General features: G+C 43.3%; 1 protein-coding gene across 9 annotated transcripts in view; it reads left to right on the forward strand.

The window, feature by feature from the left end:
- The window catches only part of IDO2 (indoleamine 2,3-dioxygenase 2), a 67,808-nt gene that overhangs the window by 19,650 nt on the left and 26,280 nt on the right, over positions 1-21,878 (forward strand). Inside the window, exons 2-8 of one of the 9 annotated variants that reach the window (XM_069573012.1) lie at positions 3,678-3,773; positions 3,859-3,951; positions 10,709-10,828; positions 15,489-15,607; positions 17,061-17,075; positions 19,009-19,108; positions 20,554-20,671. In XM_069573012.1, coding sequence (XP_069429113.1) covers positions 10,709-10,828; positions 15,489-15,607; positions 17,061-17,075; positions 19,009-19,108; positions 20,554-20,671 — 472 coding nt within the window. In that variant the 5' untranslated portion in view covers positions 3,678-3,773; positions 3,859-3,951. The remainder of the gene's footprint in view (positions 1-3,677; positions 3,774-3,858; positions 3,952-10,708; positions 10,829-15,488; positions 15,608-17,060; positions 17,076-19,008; positions 19,109-20,553; positions 20,672-21,878) is intronic. The other 8 variants (XM_069573006.1, XM_069573007.1, XM_069573010.1 and 5 more) reach the window with 8 other exon arrangements.

Raw genomic sequence — 21,878 nt, forward strand, 5'->3', positions numbered from 1 at the left:
TATCCTGTATCGAACATAGACTGGCGATTAGTTTCAGCAGATGAATGGCTCTCAGCCTTTTTTATGGTCCAACTCTCACATCCAGAGAACCCTGACTACTAGAAAAGCCATAGCTTTGACTATACAAAACTTTGTTGGCAAATTGATGCCTCTGCCTTTAATATGCTGTCTAGGTTGGGCATAGCTTTTCTTCCAAGAAGCAAGTGTCTTTTAATTTCATGGTTGCAGTCACCATCTGCAGTGGTTTTGGAGGTCAAGAAAATAAAGTCTGTCACTGTTTCCATTGTTTCCCCATCTATTTGCCATGAAGTGATGGAACCAGATGCCATGATCTTAGTTTTTGAATGTTGAGTTTTAAGCCAGCTTTTTCACTCTCTTTCACTTTCATCAAGAGGCTCTTTAGTTCCTCTTTGCTTTCTGCCGTTAGGGTGGTATCTACATATTTGATGTTATTGATATTTCTCCCAGCAATCTTGATTCCAGTTAGTGTTCCATCCAGCCTGGCATTTCACATGATGTGAAATGCATAGAAGTTAAATAAGTAGGGTGACAATATTTAGCCTTGACATACTCCTTTCCCAATTTGGAACTGGTCTATTGCTTCATGTCCAGTTCTAATTGCTGCTTCTTGACCTGCATGCAAATTTCTCAGGAAGCTGGTAAAGTGGTCTGGTATTCCCATCTCTTTAAGAATTTTCCAGAGTTTGTTGTCATCCACAGAGTCAAAGGCTTTAGCATAGTCAATGAAGTAGAAGTAGGTGCTTTTTTAAAATTCCCTTGCTTCTTCCATGAACCAACAGATGTTGACAATTAGACCTCTGGTTCCTCTGCCTTTTCTGAATCTAGCTTGTACATCTGAAAGTTCTCAGTTGGTGTACTGTTGAAGCCTAGCTTGAAGGATTTTGAGCATTACCTTGCTAGCACATGAAATGAGCACAATTGTAAGGTAGTTTGAATATTCTTTAGGATTGGAATGAAAATTTACCTTTTCCAGTCTATGGCTACTGCTAAGATTTCCAAACTTGCTGGCATGTTGAGTGCAACACTTTAACAGCATCACCTTTTAGCATTTCAAATAGCACAAATGGAATCCCATCATCTCCACTAGCTTTATTCATAGTGATACTTTCTAAGGCCTGCCCACTTGACTTCACACTCCAGGATATCTGGCTCTAGGTAAGTGATCATGCCATTGTGGCTATCTGGGTCATAAAGATCTTTTCTGTATAGTTCTTCTGTATATTCTTGCCACCTCTTCTTAATATTCTCTGTTTCTGTTACATCCATACTGTTTCTGTCCTTTATTGTGCCCACCTTTGCATGAAATGTGCCCTTGGTATTTCTAATTTTCTTGATGAGATCTCTAATCTTTCCCATTCTATTGTTTTCCTCTATTTCTTTACATTGTTCACTTAAGAAGTCTTAAAAGATGTCTGGCTCTCCAAGAAACCCTCTAATGTCTTGACTTCCATAGGGTGGTTCTTTTCTGGCTCATTGAGCCTCTGTGCCTGTCTTCATAATCTGAATTGCTGGATTTATTTTCTCTGTCTGCCTTGTAAGGTCCCCCAGTGCATTGATCTAAGCCTTCCCTTTTCACTTTGCAACTTCTCCTGAATTATCTTTGTATACTCTTGCCATTTTAACCACAAAGTGGAATTTGCACTACTATGATACTCCCAACTGCATATTTCTAACGTTAATTTTCTCCTGAACTCCCAATTGTATATCCAGCTGCCCAGTATATAGCCATATCTTGACATTCCATGGATATTTTAGGTGACATTCCGTGGACTTTTGAGACAGATCTAAAAATAAATTCAGTTCTAATGAGGTGGATGAAACTGGAGCCTATTATACAGAGTGAAGTAAGCTAGAAAGAAAAACACCAATACAGTATACTAACGCATATATATGGAATTTAAAAAGATGGTAACAATAACCCTGTATGTGAGACAGCAAAAGAGACACAGATGTATAGAACAGTCTGTTGGACTCTGTGGGAGAGGGAGAGGGTGGGATGATTTGGGAGAATGGCATTGAAACATGTATAATACCATACATGAAATGAATCGCCAGTCCAGGTTCGATGCATGATACTGGTTGCTTGGGGCTGGTGCACTGGGATGACCCAGAGGGATGGTACAGGGAGGGAGGAGGGAGGAGGGTTCAGGGTGGGGAACACATGTATACCTGTGGTGGATTCATGCTGATATATGGCAAAACCAATACAATATTGTAAAGTAATTAACCTCCAATTAAAATAAATAAATTTATATTTTAAAGTATATAAAATAAATAAACAAATAAATATAAATAAATTCAGTATTATATGCCCTGTCTGTGACTCCGCCTGTATTTCTGTTTCAATTCATGGTGTTCTCACCAATTCATCCAATCACCTGATCCATGGAAATCATCCTCACTGCCTCTACCTTTTTTTTCCCCCAATTTCTTTTAAATCGGAGGATAATTGCTTCACAATATTGTGTTGGTTTCAGCTGTACAACAATGTGAATCATCCATAAGCGTACATATATCCCCTCTCTCTTGAACCTCCCTCTCACCTCCCCCCATGCCACCCCCTAGGTCATCACAGAGTGCCGGGCTGGGCTCCCTGTATTATATAGAAGCTTCCCACTAGCTTTCTATTTTATGCAGAGTAATGTGTAAATATCAATGCTACTCCCTCACTTCGTCCCACCCTCTCCTTCCCCTGCTGTGTCTACAAGTCCATTTTCTGTGTCTCTATTCTTGTCCTGCAAATGGGCTCATTAGCACCACCTTTTTAGATTTCTTATATGTGAGTTAATACATGATAGCTCTTTTTCTCCTTCTGACTTACTTCATTCTGTATAACAGGCTCTAGGTTCATCCACCTCACTAATGGATGAGTGACTTCCATTTGCTATGAGTCATTTGTCATTACTTTGTCATTTCTCTTAAACTTTAGATTTGAGTAATACTGAATGATCTGTAATCCCAAGAACAGATGATTTATCCATCATCTGCTCTGTTTCAAAACATGCCTTCTCATCCTCAAATTGCCAACTAGAAAAGCCACTTTCAGACCCTAATACTGGCCCCATCTGTCATGTTTCTCTGACCATTTCCCTTTAATCCCCGAGAATAACCAACAGAATTAACCACTTCCTCCTCTTCTAGTTCTTAAGTGTACTGTGCCATGTTAAGTCACTTGAGTAGTGTCCAGCTCTTTGTGACCACATGGACTGTAACCCTCCAGGCTCCTCTGTCCATGGGAATTCTCCAGACAAGAATACTTGAGTGGGTTGCCATGCTTTTCTCCAAGGGATCTTCCTGACCCAGGGATCAAACCCACGTCTCCTGTGGCTCCTGCATTGTAGGCAGATTCTTTACCACTGAGCCCCCGGGGGAGCCCTTTCTTAAGCTTATACACAGCCATAATCAAACATATTATACTGCATTGGTTATGTCTGATGACACTTTATTTATCCCTTAGTAGTCACATGCTCCTAACCGCAAGCACTGCATTTTAGTCACCTGTGTATCAATGCCTCACATCGGATTCAGTGAATTCTCAGTATTTGTTGAATAGAATTGATCTGAATTCTGCCTTAAGACTGAAATCTGAAAGTGGCAATGAGGCTGCTTCACAGAGAGGTCTGAAATACTGAGACATTTGAATTTTCTGAATGCAGAGAGAACTCCCTGGTCACTATAGTCCTTGGATGGAAATTGCCAACAGACTTCCCCAGCTGATTGAGAGCCACCAGCTTCGAGCTCAAGTAAACGAGGTACAACATTTTGTGTTCTTCTCCTTGACCCTTTCTCACTACCCTATTTTCATCCTCTCACCACTTTTCTTTCTCAACATTGTAGACATGGATCAGCTGACCACTCACTATGGTGACTTCATCCGCAGAACTAAAACAATCTCACTCCTGGTGATGAGTGGAATAACACTTGCTTCTGGTATGATGTGTGTTTCCCTAAAATTTCCAGAGCCTACACAGAACAATTCCTGGACTATATTATATTAAGTACTCAACAAATATTTGTTTTTTAAATAAAGAAGGCAATCTGGTTGAGAAGTGTCAGGAAATTGATGGATAAGATGTAGCTGGGTCAGGATAGGCATGGAATTCTCAGTGTCCTCACGCCAAGGCCCATTGTCAGGGTTCCCCTCCCTCTGGGTGAAGTCACACTGATTTATTGTTGGAGTCCTATAAAAGAGTTGAGCCAAGAGACTTTCTCAGTTATACAGCCAGTGTTAGCAGATTCTTCAGAAATCGTTGATAAGCCTTAATCAGAAAGGAATAACAACGAAACTAGGGAACTTACAGAGAAATATAGGACTATTTATCTATGATAATAAGTACTAAAAGGTAATTTAACACCTATTTGAACAGCTAACATTTTTTAAAATCTGGCAATAGCAAACACTGGTGATGATATATGCAAAGAGACTCTCATTCACATTGCTGATGAGAATGCAAAATATCACAGCTACCCTGGAAGATGGTCTGCAAAATATCACAGCTACCCTGGAAGAAGGCCTGCAAAATATCACAGCTACCCTGGCAGGTTCTTTTTTTTTTTTTTTAAAAAAAAAAAAAACAAACCTTATAATTTTGTGTTAAGTTATAGCTCTGATGGCTCAGAAAGATCTCTGCCTGCAATAGGGAAGACCCAGGTTTTATCCCTGGGTTAGGAAGAGCCCCTGGAGAAGGGAATAGCTACCCCACTCCCAGTATTCTTGCCTAGAGAATTATATGGACAGAGGAGCCTGGCAGGCTACAGTCCAAGGAGTCTCAAAGAGTCAGACACAACTGAGCGACTAACACTTTCACTTTCACTCATAGCCAATTAACAATGTTATGATAGTTTCTGGTGAACAGGGAAGAGGCTTAACCATACACATACATATGTCCATTCTCAAACTCCCCTTCCATCCAGGTGGCAGATTCAAATAAAGAATTACCATATGACCCAGCAATCACATTACTACATATTTACCCAAGTAAACTGAAATTTTGTGTTCATGCAAAAGCTGATGTGTAAGTGATTACCTAAACCAGAAACCACCAAGATGCCCCTCAACAGGGGAATTTCAAACTGAGTACAAAGGCCTGAACATTTGTGTGGTTCCCAAATTCATACATTGAAATCCTAATCCCCAATGTGATGGTGTTAGGAGGCAGAGCCTTTGGAGGTGATTAGTCAGAGATCTCCTGACTCTTTTCTTTTCCTATCTATCCAGAAAGAGACTTATTAGGAGGGATTGACTCACATGATTACCTAGGCTGAAAAGTCCCACAATCTGCCACCTGCAAGTTGAAGGAGGCCCAGGAAAGCTGAGAACCCATGAGCCAGTGGTGCAAGTTCCAGGCTGAGTCTGAAGATCTAAGAACTAGGAGTGCTAATGCTAGGGGTCAGGGAAGTGGCTGTCCCAGCTTAAACAGAGCAAAGTCATCCTTTCTCCACTATTTTGTTCTATTCAGGCCCTAAACAGAGCAGTGATTCCACCGGAGCTGGTGAGGTGAGGTTCCTTACTCAGTCTCCACATCTCTTCCAGAACCTCTCAGAGACACACCCCAAAATGTTTACCAGCCATCTGGGCTTCTCTTAACCTAGTCAAACTGATGCATCAAATCGACCAACACCCAAGGTAATCAGATCATGAGAGAAGAAGGGGATAGTCATAAATGGGATGGGTGCCCTTATCAGAGTGACCCCAGAGCTCTATGACACTCTGTTGCTGTCATGGGAAGATTCAGCAAGAAGATAGCAAGACGGTTCTCAACAGAACCCAATCATGCTGGCACCCTGATCTTGGACTGCCAGCTTCCAAAATCAAAATAATTAAATTTCCATTGTTCATAAACCATATAGCCTGTGGTACTTTGTTACAGCAGTCTGGAAGACACTGAGTTGTCTTCATATGACGGAATGCTATTCAATGGCAAAAAGGAATAAGCTATTGGTTTATTCAACAATATGGATAAACTTTATGTACATTTTGCTAAATGAAACATGTCAGAACCGAAAAGTTACATATCCCGATTCCATTCATGTGACATTGCAGAGAAGGTGAACACTATAAGGACAGAACAGAGGTCAATGGTGATGAGGGGCTGAGGAGAAATGATTACAAAAGGGGGATTTTAGGATAACATAACTGTCATCTATGGTATTCTGGTGGTGGATACATGCTTTTATGCATTTGTGAAACCCATAGAATTGTACATCACATAGTGAAGTGTCTGCAAATTTTAAAATATTAACCAGAATGTTGGGAGATGCTGGAATGGAATGCAGACAATAACACCTAGGTGAATCTAGCTGTCTTACAGATGCATAACATCATTTTAGGGAAGAGGGTAGGGAAGAGGAGGTGACCTAAGTTACTCAGGAAAGTGATGCTGTGACTGGTGCTGGGTTAAAAAAGAACCATTTGTAATCACTGTGCTCAAGCTGGTGAATTTGTTTTGCAAAGCAGTACAGTTGAACAATTCTGAAACCACTGTGTGTGTGTGTGTGTGTGTGTGTGTACACACACACTAGGCTGAGCAAATAAATAAATGAATTGTGGATGATATTTTACTGTCAGAGATGCAAGTTATACATTAGCAAGGGAGGAAAATAAGATCAACCTGTGACACCAGGTTAGAGTGGAGACATCTGATATGTTTAGCATTTTAGCATCATTTATGTGGGTTCTTTGGAGAAGGAAATGGCAACCCACTCCCATATTGTTGCCTTGAGAATCCCATGGACAGAGGAACCTGGCAGGCTACAGTCCATGGGGTCGCAAGAGTCAGACACAACTCTGACTAAACCACAATCACCATGTGGGTTCTTTACCCCTAGCACCACCTGGGATGCCCTTATATACACACACATGCACACTGATACGTAGATGGACAAATAAAGTCATGTGGATACACAGTGTATCTAATAGGTGTACGGGCTTGCCAGGTAGCTCAGTGGTAAAGAATCTTCCTGTCAAGCAGGAGATGCGAGTTCTATCCCTAGGTAAGGAAATACCCTGGAGAAGGAAATGGCAGCCCAATTCAGTATTCTTGCCTGGGAAATCCCATCGACAAAGGAGCTTGGTGGCCTATAGCCCATACACACACACAACTTGCTGCTTATTCATCCAGTCGTGTCAGACTCTTTGCAACCACGTACACTGTAGCCCTTGAGGCTCCTCTTTCCATTGGATTCTCTAGGCAAGAATATTGGAGTGGATTCCTAAGCCTCCGTCCAGGGGATCTTCCCGACCCAGCGATGGAACCCAGGTCTCCTGCATTGCAGGCAGATTCTTTACCCCTGAGCCACCAGGGCACACCTCCACCCCCATACACATGCATTATTTCCTCACTTTGCCCACTGTGAGAATCTAGAAACAGTGGGATCACAGTAGCAAAGAGCAAACCCAGTGTCCATTTATTTGAACTCTTTTCCAATCAATGGAAGTAGAGCTCCTTGGAGAAAGAGTTGATTATAAATCCTGAGCTAGGAAAAATAGAAGGTGACCCCAGAACATCTTGGGACTTTATTCCTTTACCTTGAGGCTGCAGGGTAGGTAGCCAATAGCCACTCATGGCCAGTGAGCCCTTGAAATATGACTGGGACAAATTAACATGTCAGATATCCATTGGATTTTGAAGACTTACTATAAAAGGAGAGTGTAAAATATCTCAATATTTTTAATATTGATCGTGTGTTAACATTTTGCATATATTAACCTTGATAAAATGTTATTAAAATTAATTCCAATTTAGTGTTTTTTTTCCTTTCCTATTTTTATAAAATGTGGCTGATAGAAAATGTAAAATGACACATATGGCTTTCAGATTTCCATCTGGCAGAGCACAGGGCGGTGGCCCGCAGAACTGAACTGGAACCCTGGCTCAGCCCCTCCTGGCTCTGTTCAGTCCCGTTCAGTTCAGTTGCTCAGTTGTGTCCAACTCTTTGCGACCCCATGAATCACAGCACACCAGGCCTCCCTGTCCATCACCAACTCCTGGAGTTCACTCAGACTCATGTCCATAGAGTCAGTGATGCCATCCAGCCCATCTCATCCTCTGTTGTCCCCTTCTCCTCCTGCCCCCAATCTCTCCCAGCATCAGAGTCTTTTCCAGTGAGTCAACTCTTTGCCTGAGGTGGCCAAAGTACTGGAGTTTCAGCTTTAGCATTATTTCTTCCAAAGAAATCCCAGGGCTGATCTCCTTCAGAATGGACTGATTGGATCTCCTTGCAGTCCAAGGGCTCTCAAGAGTCTTCTCCAACACCACAGTTCAAAAGCATCAATTCTTCGGTGCTCAGCCTTCTTCACAGTCCAACTCTTACATCCATACGTGACCAAAGGAGAAACCATAGCCTTGACTAGACGGACCTTAGTCGGCAAAGTAATGTCTCCGCTTTTGAATATGCTTTCTAGATTGGTCATAACTTTTCTTCCAAGGAGTAAACGTCTTTTAATTTCATGGCTGTAGTCACCATCTGCAGTGATTTTGGAGCCCCCAAAAATAAAGTCTGACACTGTTTCCACTGTTTCTCCATCTATTTCCCATGAAGTGATGGAACCCGATTCCATGATCTTCGTTTTCTGAATTGTGAGCTTTAGGCCAACTTTTTCACTCTCCTCTTTCACTTTCATCAAGAGGCTTTTTAGCTCCTCTTCACTTTCTGCCATAAGGGGGGTGTCATCTGCATATCTGAGGTTATTGATATTTCTCCTGACAATCTTGATTCCAGCTTGTGTTTCTTCCAGTCCAGCATTTCTCATGATGTACTCTGCATATAAGTTAAATAAACAGGGTGACAATATACAGCCTTGACGTACTCCTTTTCCTATTTGGAACCAGTCTGTTGTTCCATGTCCAGTTCTAACTGTTGCTTCCTGGCCTGCATACAGATTTCTCAAGAGGCAGGTCAGGTGGTCTGGTATTCCCATCTCTTGAAGAATTTTCCACAGTTTATTGTGATCCATACAGTCAAAGGCTTTGGCATAGTCAATAAACCAGAAATAGATGTTTTTCTGGAACTCTCTTGCTTTTTCCATGATCCAGCAGATGTTGGCAATTTGATCTCTGGTTCCTCTGCCTTTTCTAAAACCAGCTTGAACATCAGGAAGTTCACGGTTCACATATTGTTGAAGCCTGGCTTGGAGAATTTTGAGCATTACTTTACTAGCGTGTGAGATGAGTGCAATTGTGTGGTAGTTTGAGCATTCTTTGGCATTGCCTTTCTTTGGGATTGGAAAGAAAATTGACCTTTTCCAGTCCTGTGGCCACTGTTGAGTTTTCCAAATTTGCTGGCATATTGTAACCTTGGGCAAGTATCTTACCCTCGCTGATCCTCAGTTCTGGCCTGTGGGTCTTGGGAGTAGATGGGATACCAACCTGAGTGAGAAGCTTTTAGCATCAAGGCTTGGACACTTTAATAACTGCCTTAGAGTAAGTACTGAATAAATAACTGTGGTTGTAATTTTCAGGCTGGTTCTTGTTAAAATGCTATATCTCAGTGGTCCCCCCAACGCTGCCTTCCCCCTCTTCCCTCCCTTCCCCACCCACACCCCCCTAATGCACAGAACTTTCAAGATTGTATCTCAGCCGATTTTTAGGACGAAATGTAGAATCTGGTACAAATCGGAAGACAGGGAAAGGCTGCCCCTAGCGGACCGTGGAGGAAGGGGTCCCATCGCAGAGGCAGAAGCTTCTGCGAGGCGGTGGGCGATAGGACCCCTGGTCCCATCCCACTCCCCTCTCAAAGAGATACATGCCATGTCCACGACCACCCTTCTGGCGCTTGGGACCCCAGAGAGGGGCACCTGGAAGGATCTAGATCAGACTGTGTCTAGAACTGGGGGCAGGATAGGGAGACAGAGGAAACCCAGCGGGGATGTGCAGGGAAATTAGAGCTCAGAGGCTGTTGGTGTCAACCGAAAAAGGCAGGATGGCCCGAACTAAACTGAGAAACTGGTACTATTTGCATAGGCGTGGCTGTCAGTAATAAAATATTTGTGTACAGTGTATTGCTTTCAACGGCAACATGGCCTTCACACTTCCTTATGACTGGGTATGTCTGGCAGGACAGAGAGATGCAGCCCAAAGAGGTAGGAAGCGGTGAAGCGAAAAGACCCACCCAGGGTCACTGGAAGGGTTCGGACAAAGACTAAACAGCCTTTGGGGTCCCCTCGACCACTTCCTGGTAGGGAATTTGTTGGGTGGATTCCTAACTCCGTTGGGCTCTGTTTACCTTTTCACCTAGGAATTACACCGAGAGTTACGCCCACGGCAGCTGGGCTGCTACTGTGGTTCAACGGTACCCATTAAGCAGGTGTATGATAAGGCAGGATTGTAAAAGTTGCCCTGGGAGACTCCCCATTTGATACATGATATCAGTCTTGGGACTATGTTATTCTGTTTATAGAACACTCCAATCAAGCTGCCACTTCAGTAATGGTGACCAGTGTCCAGGCACTACCTGGGCACAACTTGAAGACTTGCATGGGATGTACATATTGGTATTTCATGAACAATACCGTGTGAAAGACCTCTCTTACTGCAGTATCCTAAGATCAGGGCAGAAATGAGTGTGTGAGGATCACCTTAACTAAAAGATAACCTACCCTTACACCCAAAGGACCCTTCAAGCCACAAAACTCCCACGGCCATTGCACCCCCACAACTGGTAACCTCTTGATATTTCTCCTGAACAGATGCCACTCTTGAACTGCCAGTTCCTCACAGGTTACCGAGAGTGGCGCCTGGCACACCTAGTCCTGAGCTTTATCACCATGGGGTATGTCTGGCAGGACGGAGAGACGCAGCCCAAAGAGGTAGGGACAAAGGGACTCCTATCTTGTCATCTGGCAGGTTCCCTGTACCTGGAGAACACTGTCTACACTGTTTTCCTGAAAAATGGGTCCTTTCATGTTCTTCCCTTTGGGTCTGAGATGTAGGAAGTGTAAAGGCTTCCCAGGTGGCTCAATGGTAAATAATCTGCCTGTAATACAGGAGAGATGAGTTCAATCCCTGGGTCAGGAGGATCTCCTGGAGAAGGAAATGGCAACCCACTCCAGTATTTTTGCCTGAGAAAGCCCATGAACAGAGGAGGCTGGGGGCCTACAGTCTGTGAGGGTCTCAAAGAGTCAGACATGACTTAGCTATTACCCAAGAGCAGCAGTAAAATGAAGTGCAAAAGGCCCATTTAAATGAAAGACCATTTCTCCCCACCTGGCCAGGAAGTTAATTTTCTTCAGAACTGGGAGCCTTTTCATTTGTTTTTTAATTTTTTTTTTCTTTCTGACACTCACCTTCTTCTAGGAATTTTAAACTGTTGCATTTGAAGGCAGTCATAAGATATTATGAAACACTGAATGACTTCCATTTTACAGCATTTTGTGCTCTTACACACATCAGTAACTGCCGGGGTCCAGCCCCGGTGAATCCAGGGAATTCGAAGCAGGGACAGAGTCGGCAAGGAAAAACTTGTTTACTCAGAAATATAAAGAGAGATTAGGAAAGAATAGTGTGGTAGGAAAATTAGTGGAGAAAAGAGGCTGAATAACTTGGTTTACACGGAGAACCAATAAAACTCCAAGACAAGGGGTTTGCACTGTCTACATAGGCCACCAGCACCCGCTTGAATAGCAGAGGATGCCCCGCCTTGGGCTCCCTCTCGTGTGGGTCTTAGAAGCCAGGGCAAATAAGTAGACACGGTGAGCCTCCATGCTCCAGATGGGAATTCAGCCAGAAAAGGGAGAAAAGAACGACATGGGGGAACCAAGCATCGGTGCCAGACCCACAACTTTATTTTCAAAAGCAGCTTATATATCCCAAGTTGTACATAAAGAAATAATGGAATATGCAGTGTTATGCAGGGGCAGCAGCCCTGACCCTTATTGAGACCAGGCTTTCCTTTTGCATACCTTCCCATATACAAAAGTTCTTAGGTGGTTTTATATCATCTTCTGGCCAGGGGGCCTGTTAACATTTTTATGGCTCTTTTCCTAGATAAATGTCTATCAACCAGAGAACTCATTTTCCCCTGAAGTGTTTTTTCATTAATCTGCATTACCCTCAAAATATAAATAAAGTTACATTCCTATAGAACAAAGGTGCAGTGGGTTATAACAAAGAAAGTACTTAACTCAAAGATCTAATGTTGCTAATACCAGGGTTACTACCTATTTTTTCTACATACCAACTATATCAACAAATAAAAGATATGAAAACTTGGCAGCAAGTATTGGCTCAACAAATGAAACCCTTAATCAGTCCTATTCTAAATGATTTTGACTCCTCGGAAGCCCCTACATTCCTAGGATGTTTTAAGCTTCCTGTGCCTCTTGCAGTCGGGAGGCTGCAAACAATCACATGCGCAGCTGTAAGAGTCTGGCAGGCAGGCTAGAAAGTCATCAGAGGGGACTTTGGATTGAAACACTCTTATTATGCTCAGGAGACTTATTATCTAAAAGCTCTAAATTAACTTTTTCCAGAAAAAGGTGGTGGAGGGACAGCCCCCTGTTAATGTCAGAAGAGTAGGTGGAAAGCATAACACAGTAAAGCAGGCAGACTCTGGTTTGGGGGCAGATGCACGAGCAGATCCAGCGAGGCTCCCTTAAGGCCCGACTTGCCTTTGCCTGTCGGGCCCCTTAACCTCATGACCTTTGCCATGGGTGGGACTCCTCATGCTGGCTCCCAGCAAGTAACCACAGTGTTCACAATCTCATACACTAAGTATAGCAATGCTGTACCCATTTTACAGACAGCCAAGGACTACAAGTTAAATTTCTGGCCCAAGGCTAGGTAGCAAGTTTGTGGAAAATCCAGGGTCACAACCCAGACCTTCTGATTTCACTAATGCAGCCTTCATTCCCTAGGGACACACATTACCATTTATAACACTATGCTTACTTTTTTCATGTTGCTTGTTATCTACCAAATGCTTGTCTGTCTCTTAAAATTTCATGCAATTCTCTTCTGACTCCTTGCATAACTTTTTATGGTATCTATCTGAACCTCAGAACATGAAGTCTTTGAGTTTCACTTACCTCAGTATAAATTACTATTGGTTTCACTTTTTAATAAATGTAACTTTTACAGAAATCAGGATGTTACCCTTGTTTTGCTTCTCCAAGCTTCAGTGAGCCACCTGTTCTTACTTTGTTTGCCTAGGTTTATTCTACCATTTGTCTCTCAAGTAAATAGAGCAGACTCCCAGTGATGAAAGCAAAGCAAAGTGAGATAGGAGACAAGAGGTAAGCAGAGAGCTGTTGCAGACTGTTTTAATGTCAGGACGTCTAACTTTAAAGAGTCATGTGTTTGATGTTGGAAAGTTTGAAGTCTAGGCACACATGATGGTACATCCCAATGGATTTTTCCTCCTCTTTCTGTTCTCCAGACCACCATCCTCAATTGGGGAAGGGATCAAGTAGGTGAAAAGGGAGGAAGACACCAGCTTCCGGTGTATCTATGACCTTCCAGATCACCATTGAGCTCCCTACACCCATTCCCACACACAACCTCAAACCATCTCTACTTTCCCTGTATTTCCTCCTTTAACTTTCCTACTATGGAGACACCTCATTTCTGCACTGTCTGTCCCTCCCTTCTCCTGCCCTCCATCTTTCCCAGCATCAGGGTCTTTTCCAGTGAGTCAGCTCTTCACATCAGGTGGCCAAAGGACTGGAACTTCAGCTTTAGCATCAGTCCTTCCAATGAATATTCAGGACTGATCTCCTTTAGGATGGACTGGTTGGATCTCCTTGCAGTCCAAGGGACTCTCAAGAGTCTTCTCCAGCACCACAGTTTGAAAGCATCTTCAGTGCTCAGCCTTCTTTATGGTCCAACATTCACACCCATATATGACTACTGAAAAGTCATAACTTCGACTATACGTTACCTTTGTCTCAGATTTTTAATATGCTGTCTAGCCTTGTCATAGCTTCCCTTCCAAGGAGCAAATATCTTTTTAATTTTGTGGCTGCAGCCACTGCAGTGATTTTGGAGCCCAAGAAAATAAAATCTGTCACTGCTTCCACTTTTCCCCCATCTATTTGCCATGAAGTGATGAGACCGGATGTCATGATCCTAGTTTTATGAATGCTGAGTTTTAAGCCAGCTCTCTTTCATTCTCATCAAGAGGCTCTTTAGCTCCTCTCCACTTTCTGTGAATAGATAATTTTACATTAAGGGGGAAAGAAGTTGGAAGTCGGAGAGAGGAGGCATAAGAATGTTCTTTTGGATCTATTTAGCCTTGTTGATGGTTAGAGCCCCCCACTCCCATCCCCATGGGTCCTGGCAACTTTTCTGGATATTTGGACAAATAGAGTTCTTTAGAGTGGCCCTCAGATTTCTCAGGAATTAAATGGGGACTGTCCTGAGGTGACTTATTTGAAGTGGCTGTTGGGTGTGATGAAATGTTCTAGTCTTCCCATCCATCTTCCTGAGAAAAGGACACATGCACACACACACACACATATATATATATAGAAACATATACACATATTTGTTCCTAAAACTAAGATTGTACACAAAATACTTGTATGCAGATATCTACATTATCTATCTGGATATATATATATATATATATATATATATATATATATATATACAGACAGAGAGAGGGATACTTTCCCACTGCTCATCAACTCAATCCCCACTTATGCCTCAACATTTGTTTGTGCTCTTCATTGTACAATTTTCAGAGATTATTTTATACTATATATGTACATACATGTTCCAATTTTATACCTTTCACATATATTTCAGGCCATACTCATAAATAATACATCCACTAGGTTGTTAAAGAATAAATATGAGAGTGGGATGTGTGTTATAATTATATTAATTATATGGATGTATGCTAATTAATTATATATATTAATTGCATGGATTAATTATATGGATCACTCATATAATTCCATTTTTATTCTCAGGTTGTTTCTTTACCACATGATTTTTAGGAATTAAAAACAGATTGACATAGTTGCTGAGTCATGTCCAACTCTTTGAGACCCCATGAACTGGGGCTTTGTCAGGCTCCTCCATCCAGGGGATGCTCTGGGCAAGGATACTGGAGTGAGTTGCCTTGCCCTCCTCCAGGGGATCTTCCTGACCCAGGGATTGAAGTCACATCTCTTATGCCTCGTGCATTGGCAGGCAGGCTCTTTACTGTTAGTACCACCTGGGAAGCTCATACACTATTGATACCAGGTATAAAACAGATAACAAATGAGAACCTACTATATAGCACAGGGAACTCTACTCAGTGCTCTGTGGTGACCTAAATCAGGAGGAAATCCAAAAAAGAGGGGCTATACGTACACATGTAGCTGATTCACTTTCCTGTACTAACTACACAGGAGCTAATTATACAGAAACTAACACAGCATTGTAAAACAACTATATGCCAATAAAAAGAAAAGAGACAGATTGCTTCCTCCATTGCATTCTTTCTATAATGTGCTAACTGTCTGCATTTATATCCGCAAGATTCTGCCAAGAAACCTTGCCCTGCCCTTCGTCGAGGTCTCCAAGAACCTGGGGCTCCCTCCTATCCTTCTTCACTCGGACTTGGTGCTGGCCAACTGGGCTACTAGGAACCCAGGAGGGTAAGACCTGGAGAGGGTGCTTGGGATCTGAACAAATGAGAACCGGGTAAGGGAGGGGTCTGTGATTTCTCTTGCTGCAGGAAAAGGCCAAACTTTGTCAGCTCTTTTGGATGAGCTCATATTTATTATCTGAGGTCTTCCCTTGTGGCTCAGATATTAAAGAATCTGCCTGCAATGTGGGAGACCCAGGTTCGATCCCTGGGTCCATAAGATCCCCTGGAGAAGGAAATGGCCACCCACTCCAGTATTCTAGCCTAGGAAATTCCATAAGCAGAGGAGTCTGGCAGGCTACAATCCATGTGGTCGCAAGGAGTCAGACATGACTGAGTGACTTGTTGTGCCAAAGAGGGGGTGAACTTAAACACAAGTCCAAAATCCACAGTTTGCAGAAGTTTCCTCTCCACCCACTCTGAACACGCTGGGACAAGCTGTTACAGAGATATAAAAGGAACAAGATAAATTGTCTGGATGGCCACAGGCTCAGTGTTTTGAGTCTGATACGTATATTGAGATTTGACTCACTCTTTGTTACACCAAGACCTGTAGGGAAGAAGACTGCCCTTCTTCACATCTAGGCCCCTTGGCTAGTCTAATCATCAAACTGACATAAGACAGATGAACAGAGGGGGCTTCCCAGATGGTGCTGGCAGTAAAGAATCTGCCTGCCCATGCAGGAGATGTGAGAGATGCGAATTCAGTACCCTGGGTAGGGAAGATCCCCTGGAGGAGGGCATGGCAACCCACTCCAGTAGTCTTGCCTGGAGAATCCCATGGACAGAGGAGCCTGGTCGGCTATGGTCCATAGGGTTACAAAAGAGAGACACACCTGCAGCGACTTAGCACTCATGTACGCACAGATGAACAGAGGAAAAACAAATTTAATTTGCACATGTTGGAACTCCATAAAAATATGAAGCTAAAGATGTGACTGAAGCAGGCAGCTTTTATACCTTCTAGACAAGGAAGCAGTACGTTTGTACAAACTTAACAAGACACTGGGGTTTAGGCTTGGGGTAGCTAATTAGGGGAGAGGCAGCAAAGTTTGTTTCTCCAAGCTCCACAGCCCTGAATCCCTGTCTCTGGTGATAAGACTATCTCTCTACCTCCTGGTACAGGGAGGATGCCCTTCACCTGGAAGATTTATTTCCTACTTTCAGGGGCACAAAGAGATCAGAGTGTCCTTTTGGTATCTGCTGTTTCTCAAGTACCTTTAATTCAAAATAATCCACCAAAGCGGTGTATTTGGGATGGTGTATTCTGCTGCCCTAAGGTCCATAGTCTAGTCACAGCCCCTGACATCCAAAGTGTGTACTGTGGGTGTGTGTCTGCAGGTTCATTTGCTCACAAATGCACATAACTTGTGTACACATGACCCTGGAAGACGTATCAAGTTTGCAAACTGATTTGTTCCTTTCTTTTCTTTTTCTTTTATCAATCACTGAAATTGGACTAGACCCCTGGAAATCAGGTAAGCTATCAGAAATCCTTCACTCACTTTAGTTCAGTTCAGTCACTCAGTTGTATCTGACTCTTTGAGACCCCATACTCACTTTAGGATTTTCACTAACTGTAAAAACTTACAACAAAATAAACACACAAAAAAGAAAGCACCCCATATTGCATGAATAATATATAAATTATAGAAATGCACACACACACACAAAGACTAGAAGAACATATGCCTCAAATCAACAGCCCCAAAGTTAACAATAGTTGTCTCTGCTATGTGTAAGTTAAGGAATTAATTTTCTTTTCAGTACAAACATTTTCCAGTTTGTACATTAAAAAAAAAAAGTAAAAGGCAAGTAAAAGGCACCGCAAGAATAGCAAACAAACCAACCACTCCTCACCACCCCCCAAAACACCAAAGCTTTACCAGTTCTCTAATTCTCTGTGATTTTTTCAAGTCTAATGATCTAGTGGTAAAGAACCCACCTCCAGTGTAGTAATACAAGAGAAGTAAGAGACATAGATTTGATCCCTGGGCCAGGAAGATACCCTGGAGGAGCGCATGGCAACCCACTCCATTACTCTTGCCTGGAGAATGCCACAGACAGAGGAGACTGGCAGGCTACAGTCCATGGGGTTGCACAGAGTCAGACACAACTGAACCGACTTAGCACACATGCATGCGAAATCTGAAAAAGATCTCTGGTCTCACCATAACTTCTATGAAAGGACAAAGGGCAGGTTGTGGCTGCTACAACCTGTAGCTGCTACAGCTACAGAATCCCTTTGAAATATTACAGAGACTGAAGCTTGAGGGACAAGTCTGGTTGAGATATTTTTAGACTCCTCTTTCACTAGAGAGCACAGTTAACCTCTAAGCTGACATGCCTCTCTAATCAACAAACCTCAGTGCAATAAGGGGTTCAGCATAAAAGCTTTAGCTCAGAAGATGGAGAGATGAAGGGTGAAGACCCCATTTTGCACAGAAATGTGACTCTGCTGAAGCTATGGGAGTCCCTGACTTAGTTTTCTTTTGTGTTTTTCATTTCTTCTTGTTTTTAAAATGTTAGAGGCAAAGGTGATTTATGGAATGAAGTTTTCATGCTTCATAGACTGGATCCAGCTCTGGGGTGTTTGAATCCATGTGATAACAGGTCATTTAAGAATGATCCTCTATTAATCTTCAGCCTTCACTACTATAATACAGAATTTGGTGGGGGATGGAGGGGAGGAGACTGATTAGAGAGAGTCCCAGCCTGAGTTATGAAACAGCTCTCAAGCAGGTCCAGTGACTAAGCAACTGGATGAACTTGGGGAAGTGAGTTTGCTTCTTTGGGCCATATTTTTCTGTCTAGAAAAGGGGAGTGGATTTAGCCATGGCCTGGGCCTTCCAGGTGGCTCAGATGGTAAAGAATCTGCCTGCAGTGTGGCAGAGTCAGGTTCAGTCCTGGGGTTGGGAAGGTCCCCTGGAGAAGGACACGGCAACCCAATCCAGTATTCCTGCCTGGGAAATCCCGCAGACAGTGGAGCCTGGCAGGCCCCAGTTCATGGAGTCCCAAAGATTCAGACATGACAGAGCAACTATCGTTTTGTGCTCCCTGGAGCTCTATAACTCTGTGTTCCTAACAGGAAGGGTGTGTGAAGAATCAGCCCTACTCATCCACTCATGCTTTAGTGGTTTCCTGAGGTGGAAGTTGTGGTCTGGGACCATCAAGGCTGTGCCAGACTTTGGCAGTTCAGCTCAGGTGAACTTGGGTTGGAGCAGATGGTGTCCCTTTCCTTCCTGAATGTCACTGAAGAGATGTTTGTCTTGAGTCATCTTGCAGATATGAGAAGGTTGACTGCTGGTTCCACCTTGGACTAGCAGTTACCTGACTCGAGGCCACTGCTGGGCCCTGCATACTCACCGGGCCCAAACCTCTCTAACCACGTGATCATCTCTCCCTCCCAAGGAACTTGGACACCATTTTCTCATTCCCTGGAGGAGAAAGCCTGCGTGGTTTTATACTGGTGACAGTTTTGGTGGAGAAAGCAGCCGTGCCTGGGATTAAGGTATCTTTCCACCCAAAGCACTTTTTTTTTTTTTTCCCCTAAATGAGAAGTCTGTCTGAGCTTTCCTTCCCACCCAGACTCTTTCCCTGCAGTAACTGAATCAATATAGACTCCTGTTTTGGTTAGTTAAGCAAAGAGATAGAAGTTCTAGCTCTTTTTCCTCAACTACCATAAAGCTTAGAATTGACCATTTGCCCATCAACAAACAAGCACTGTTCTAGGAAATGGGAGATCTGGGGGAATAAGAAAGACATTGCTCTGGCCTCCAACTGAGGCTCAGGATCCAGTGAGGGGAAGGTGGGCTGATTATAGGGTGTAACGAGAAAAAGAGTGCTGAGTTTCATGGAAACACATCTAAAATCTAATTCAGACTCGACAGGTTGGGCAAAACTCCCCACGGGAAATGTCAGGTCTGAAAGTTAATCCCTGAGTAATGTAGACAGAGAGACAGAGATGGAGAGACAGAGGGTGATCTCTGGCAGGAAGAGACGCCATACAAAGGCTCTGAGTTCAAATGAAGCATCCTTGAGAACCAACGAAGACCCACTGCATAGCACAGGGAACTAAATACGTGTGTATGTGTGGTTGAATCCATTCACTGTCCACCTGAAACTATCACAACATTGTTAATTAGCTATACCTTCAATATAAAAGGAAACGTTAAAAAAATTAAAAAAAAAAAAAACTAGCTAAACTAAAAATGTATCATCCTTGAGGTCACCTAGCCCATTGGGGTTCTAAACTTGAATCCCTTTAAGGTTCAGGCAGGTCCCAGGAAGGTCAGGTGTCCACAGAGCATCCATGTCTTGCCTAGAGATGTTGGAGTTAGATTTCTGTCCTTCACCACCTTCCCTGATAAGCATATTTTGGGTGCCTTCCATGTCTAGAGTGGGGTGACCAGATTGAGCTACCATTATTACCGCTCCCTCCTTCACTGTGAAATTGTGGGGTCACTTTACTCCTCATCCATGTGTTTATTCTGTGTATTTATTATGGAAACAAAATAAAATACTGGTAAGGGGTTCAGACAAAGTGGAGGCTGCTAATGAAAGGGGCTCTGGAGATGAGGGGTCCACAGATTCTGATTTTCTGTAAGACAGAGTTGAGGAGTGAAGGTGTCCCAATTCAAGGCACAGAAGTAGGAAGGATGCTCATGTGTGATAACTCCAGAAGAAGGAAGGAGAGAAATGAGGGAGGGAGGCCCCTGAGAGGGACAAGAAGGAGCAACCAGGGGAAAGATCCAGAAAGACCTAACCAGGTCCATCCAGCTGGTGACCAGAGAGACTGTCCTGTCAGGAGGATTTCATGGCCAATCCAGTGAGGAGCACACCCAGGGGAGCCCTGCCCCATGGTCCAGCAGGCAGAGGGCTGCTCTTCCTGGACTCCCCACCTCAGTGGACTGTAAGTGAATGTTCATGCACTGAGGGACTGAATCTTGTCTCCAGGCCCTGGTTCAGGCTGTGAATGCCATCTTGCAGCCCAGCCCAGATTCCTTGCTTCAAGCCCTGCAGCGACTGAGGGTCTCCATCCAGGACATCACCGGAGCTCTGGGACAAATGCACGGTACATGTTTCTGATGCCTGAGGGCTCTCCTGGTGGGGAAAAGGGCCTGAAGGCTGGGCAGCATCCAGGGATGGTGCTGCTGTGTTAGCCTGGTTTTAAGGTAACTGCTGTTCAGACTATTGGAAAATGACCTCTCGGTTGGCAGGGATATTTTCATGCTTTTGCCCTCCTTTTCATTTGCTTGCAATTAGGGTGAAATCCTATTTTCAGCACTCACGTTTCTGTGTGTTGAGGTCTCACGTGAAGCTTGGGAAGAGGGGAGGGGCACACATATGACTTATGCCTGCTTTATCCAGCAATGACCCTGGTCCCAGAGAACATGACTGATCTTGGCTTCTTCAGTTCTCCTTTTCTTTGGCCAGCGAAGGGATAGTTTATCCTAGGAGTGGCCACTTGAAGGTCATACCCTTCACCAACTGGTTAAATATTATTCTGGTGATCACATCACTTGGCAATTTCTGGGCAGCTATTCAACTTTCTCTCTCAGGAGAAACTCCAAAATTGAAATGGAAGAGGATGTGCTATTTTTTAATAAAGGAAAAGCAGCTGAGCACCTGTTACTTCTGCAAAACAAAATAGATTCTAGTAAAAGAGAGTGTTTATAGGAAATGGAGCAGGAGGGAGGGAGCTGGAAACTGGATGGAGCTCAGTTTTATCCATTCATTAAAAGGATAGATTGTCCTCGCAGACTCTGCGTAATTCATCTGATTACATACTCTTTCCATTCAAAGGTCTCTTTTTACATGTCAGAGTCACATCTCCCCATTTCCCTGATTTTTAATTTAATTTTTTTAAGTAGAAAAAAGAAATTTTATTTATTTGTTATTATTTTTTTACTTTACAATATTGTATTGGTTTTGCCATTTTAATTTTAAAGCCCTCCCAATCACATCAGTAGGTCTCTTGCCAAACCAGCTCTCCCAGCTCAGTGAGATGGATTTTAGTTTTGCCAAGGTGCCCTGAGTGTGTTACTCAGGATGTGAGGACCACTAGAGAAACGTTGCAGGTGTCCAGATCATACGAATGAGCAGAAGTGAGTGGTTCGGAAGGTCATAGGAGGCTCTCCACCCTGTCATGGGTATGTCCCTGCAAGGTAGCCTTAGCCCTGTCTGGCTCTCTAACATTTCCCTAGTTCTCATTCTCAAAGTCACTTCTACAGCCTGGGCCAACCTTTAGCTTTCTTCCTCCTACTCTACAGGAGGTCTGA

The sequence above is a fragment of the Ovis canadensis genome, chromosome 26 (assembly GCF_042477335.2).
Source record: "Ovis canadensis isolate MfBH-ARS-UI-01 breed Bighorn chromosome 26, ARS-UI_OviCan_v2, whole genome shotgun sequence".
NCBI lineage: Eukaryota > Metazoa > Chordata > Mammalia > Artiodactyla > Bovidae > Ovis > Ovis canadensis.